Source organism: Podarcis raffonei, chromosome 8 (genome assembly GCF_027172205.1).
Source record: "Podarcis raffonei isolate rPodRaf1 chromosome 8, rPodRaf1.pri, whole genome shotgun sequence".
Classification (NCBI taxonomy): Eukaryota; Metazoa; Chordata; class Lepidosauria; order Squamata; family Lacertidae; genus Podarcis; species Podarcis raffonei.
In genome coordinates, this window is record NC_070609.1 from 77635606 (window position 1) to 77639381 (window position 3776).

Below are 3776 nucleotides of genomic sequence, written 5' to 3' on the forward strand. Positions count from 1 at the left end.
TATAATATTGTTTGCAGGGTTCCCCCCACCTTCTCTTACAAAATAACATAGACACACCCACACACACACACCGACACACCCTTTTTTTAAAAAAAAAAAAGGTTAACATCCAAAAACTGCACAAAAACACAACTTAGGGGAAACAACTTCGTAGGACCCAGGATTGCAACCCATTTAGCTGGAAAGCGTGTGTGTGTGTGTGTGTGTGTGCGTGTGTGTGTGGAATGACACAACAGAGTGAGCCCTTGTGTGTCTCCTCGCTCAAGCAGATGAGTGGAACTGTCTTCCCCTTATGGTGGTTCCTCCTCTTTCTAGGGAAATCTGGGTCCCACAGTGATGCTGCTGTTAGTTAGGCCCCCAGAGTCCACACCGGTCACTCCGTGTTCAAAATAGATGTAACGGACTCCGGCAGGGTAGTTATGGAATGTATATGAGCCCTAGAGAGGAAAGAGGAGGAGGAATGGTTAGGAGTCAGTTCAACAAAAGGAAGAGGAAGGAACTGACATTTTCAAGAACCGTTTACTCAAGGCCCACGTTAATATCCCAGAGCTGATTCAATGCCTTTTTCCAGCTAACCTCTCTCCATTCTGTCTCTCCGGGCTCACTTAAGACCAACTCTTCAGCGCGACATTTGCAGAGGACTTCAGAATCAGCAGACAAGAGTTTCACGTGCAGAGTGTAGTTGTAGGGGTCCTCGTCAAGGACGTCGCACCTATTTTGGGGCACAAAACGACACATGAGCGATTTCTGAGGAGGAACCGGTCCTGCAAAAAAGAGCTGATCACATTTGGAGAATTTGCAGCTGCCTGCTTATTATGCATTTATTTAGGGTATCTGTATGGAAGTGAGAGCTGGACCATAAAGAAGGTTGATCGCCGAAGAATTGATGCTTTTGAATTCTGGTGCTGGAGGAGACTCTTGAGAGTCCCATGGACTGCAAGAAGATCAAACCTATCCATTCTTAAGAAAATCAGCCCTGAGTGCTCACGGGAAGGACAGATCCTGAAGCTGAGGCTCCAATATTTTGGCCACCTCATGAGAAGAGAAGACTCCCTGGAAAAGACCCTGATGTTGGGAAAGATGGAGGGCACAAGGAGAAGGGGACAACAGAGGACGAGATGGTTGGACAGTGTTCTCAAAGCTACCAGCATGAGTTTGACCAAACTTCGGGAGGCAGTGGAAGACAGAAGTGCCTGGCATGTTCTGGTCCATGGGGTCACGAAGAGTCGGACACGACTAAACGACTAAACAACAACAAAGGGTATCTGTGCCCTGCTTTTCAGCCAAAAAAGCCCCCAGATCAGCTTACACAGAACTGAAACTGAAAACTAGACCACCCCTTCTCGCAGGCTTTCAATCTGCAGCACTTGCTTGCAATCTGCAGCACACAAGAGAGAGAAGGGACAGGGAGGGAAGAGGAAAATCAAAACGTGGGCACCAGTTTCTAAACAGTTGTACCTATAGGGACCAGCTGGCACAATTCAGGGGAAGGAGGTGAAGCCCTGAGATCTTTGAAACCACTAGGAACTTGTTGCTTCCAAATTAAACTGAGTTCTGCTATCTATTGCGTTCCTCGCTTTGCCCAGAAATCATGGCAGACGAACAACCCCAACGGCAGGGGTTTGTTTTGCTTCTGCTATCAAAAAGGGCTACCCAGCCCCAACCCCTGGTTTCATCGACTCTGGCACTCACCAGTCTTTCACAACAATATCAGGCTTGACTTCGTCCATCAGCTCATCCCAGTAGCCATGATCCTTTAAGACGATGACCTGGCTTTTGGGTGTGGGCCTGAAACAGAGATCAAAACCATTATCACCATCACCCATGTGGACCCATTGATATTGGGTTGGAGAGCATGGGTGGGAAATCTCAGGCCCCAGAGCCAACTGCAGCCCTCCATACCTCTCTGCCTGGCCCAGGCTGCAACCCCTTCCCGGCCACATGCCCTACTGACTTTGACAAACTCAGCGACCCAACTCAGAAGCTTTTACCCTCCACGAAAGCATGCAAAGTTTCAACTCCCCATAGCAAACTCACACTGGACAAATAAGTAACTGCTAAGCTCCTTACCTCTCTCGCCCTGACCTAGCCACATGATCCATGCAACGGTCACCTCCAGACTGGATTATTGTAAATCACTCTACGTGGGGCTGCCCTTGAGACTGACCCAGAAACTCCAGCGCGTGCAGAATGCCGCAGCGAGACTCCTTACGGGGTCCTCGCTGCGAGATCACATTCACCCGGTGCTATACCAGCTGCACTGGCTCCCGGTGGAGTACAGGATCAGGTTTAAGGTGCTGGTTTTGACCTTTAAAGCCCTATGCGGCCTAGGACCCTCGTACCTACGGGACCACCTCTCCTAGTATGTCCCACAGAGGAAATTACGGTCTTCAAACAAAAACATCTTGGAGGTCCCAGGCCACAGAGAGGTTAGGCTGGCCTCAACCAGAGCCAGGGCTTTTTCGGCTGTGGCTCCGATCTGGTGGAACGCTCTGTCACAAGAGACTAGGGCCCTGCGGGACTTGACATCTTTCCGCAGGGCCTGCTGGACAGAGCTGTTCCACCAGGCCTTTGGCCAAGGCACAGCCTGACTTCCTCCTTTGGCAATCTTCACAGAACTCTAGCCCAATGGTTGCCATTAATTTGATTTGAATTAATTTTATAATGAAATGATTTTAGAATGTTGTATTATTTTATTGTTGTTAGCTGCCTTGAGCCCGGCTTCGGCTGGGGAGGGCGGGATATATATATATATATATATATATATATATATATATATATATATATATATTATTATTATTAAACACATACCACCACCACCCCAAATTCATTTGATTGGGAATGTGCTCCTTACCCGCTAAATGCACCAAAGCACCATGTTCCATCCTCAAAGGGAGAGTCATCCCTTGACAGCTTCCCTACATCCCAGGCCTCTTCTTGATCTGGCCCAATTTGCCAGGAGTTCAGGCCCTCTGTGGCGAATCCAGAAAGAAAAGGACAGTGAAAGGAAAGGATGCATACAGATATTGAACCTGGGATTTTTGCACTCCCTACACACGAACACTGTCTCCAGATAAAGGTAATCACCCGAGGCAACCAAAACTATTTCCTTCCCGCCAGAGTGGTACCTATTTTTCTACTTGCACTTTGACGTGCTTTCAAACTGCTAGGTTGGCAGGAGCAGGGACCGAGCAACGGGAGCTCACCCTGTCCCGGGGATTCGAACCGCCGACCTTCTGATCAGCAAGTCCGAGGCTCTGTGGTTTAACCCACAGCACCACCCGCGCCCCTATCTAATGCTTATTTTTTGAATTTTGAATTTTATGGTTATTCATGTTTTTATACTGTATTTTATGCTGCTTTTATAATTAAATGTTTTAAATTTGTTGTTAGCCGCCCTGAGCCCGGTTTTTGAACCGGGAAGGGCGGGGTATAAATAAAAAATATTATTATATTATTAAGATTTATGGTGCAGGAGAAGTCTGGAAGAAGTTCTTGCTCCCCACCTTCGCCGCAGGGATTCCTAATGAGGTTCTTCTTCATTCTGCAAAGAATGTAGAGAGTCTTCCAGTCAGGGAGAACACCGGCCAACACCCCAAGTGGGTAGCCGGCCTGCTCACACTTCTCTTTCCAACCCGTGTTCAGAGTGTCCACCATGTCTCGCCACCCGGAGCAAACCAGACGGCAACTGCGAAGAAGGAACCAGGAAGGGAGCCGAAGGAAGATCTCCAGCAGCATCTCCTTGGGAAGGTCCTCAATATTCACCATCTTCCTTC

The 3776-nt window shown here is 48.2% G+C and overlaps 1 protein-coding gene across 1 annotated transcript; it reads right to left on the bottom strand.

Annotated features, from left to right (window-relative positions):
* Positions 1-267: 267 nt before the first annotated feature.
* Positions 268-3776, bottom strand: LOC128419822 (F-box only protein 44-like). Its single transcript, XM_053400976.1, has 5 exons — positions 3507-3776; positions 2855-2972; positions 1693-1788; positions 577-712; positions 268-437 (listed from the first exon to the last, which is right to left on the bottom strand). Exons 1-5 carry the CDS (start codon positions 3766-3768, stop codon positions 312-314), a joined length of 738 nt encoding a protein of 245 aa, XP_053256951.1. The 5' UTR covers positions 3769-3776; the 3' UTR covers positions 268-311.

Excerpts from the sequence above, each read along its gene's own strand:
- LOC128419822 (XM_053400976.1), bottom strand. The coding sequence starts at position 3,768 with ATGGTGAATATTGAGGACCTTCCCAAGGAGATGCTGCTGGAGATCTTC. Across the intron at positions 1,789-2,854 it reads TGCTTTGGTGCATTTAGCGG|GCCCACACCCAAAAGCCAGG; the intron begins GTAAGGAGCACA and ends TCTCTGTTTCAG. Across the intron at positions 713-1,692 it reads GATATTGTTGTGAAAGACTG|GTGCGACGTCCTTGACGAGG; the intron begins GTGAGTGCCAGA and ends GCCCCAAAATAG.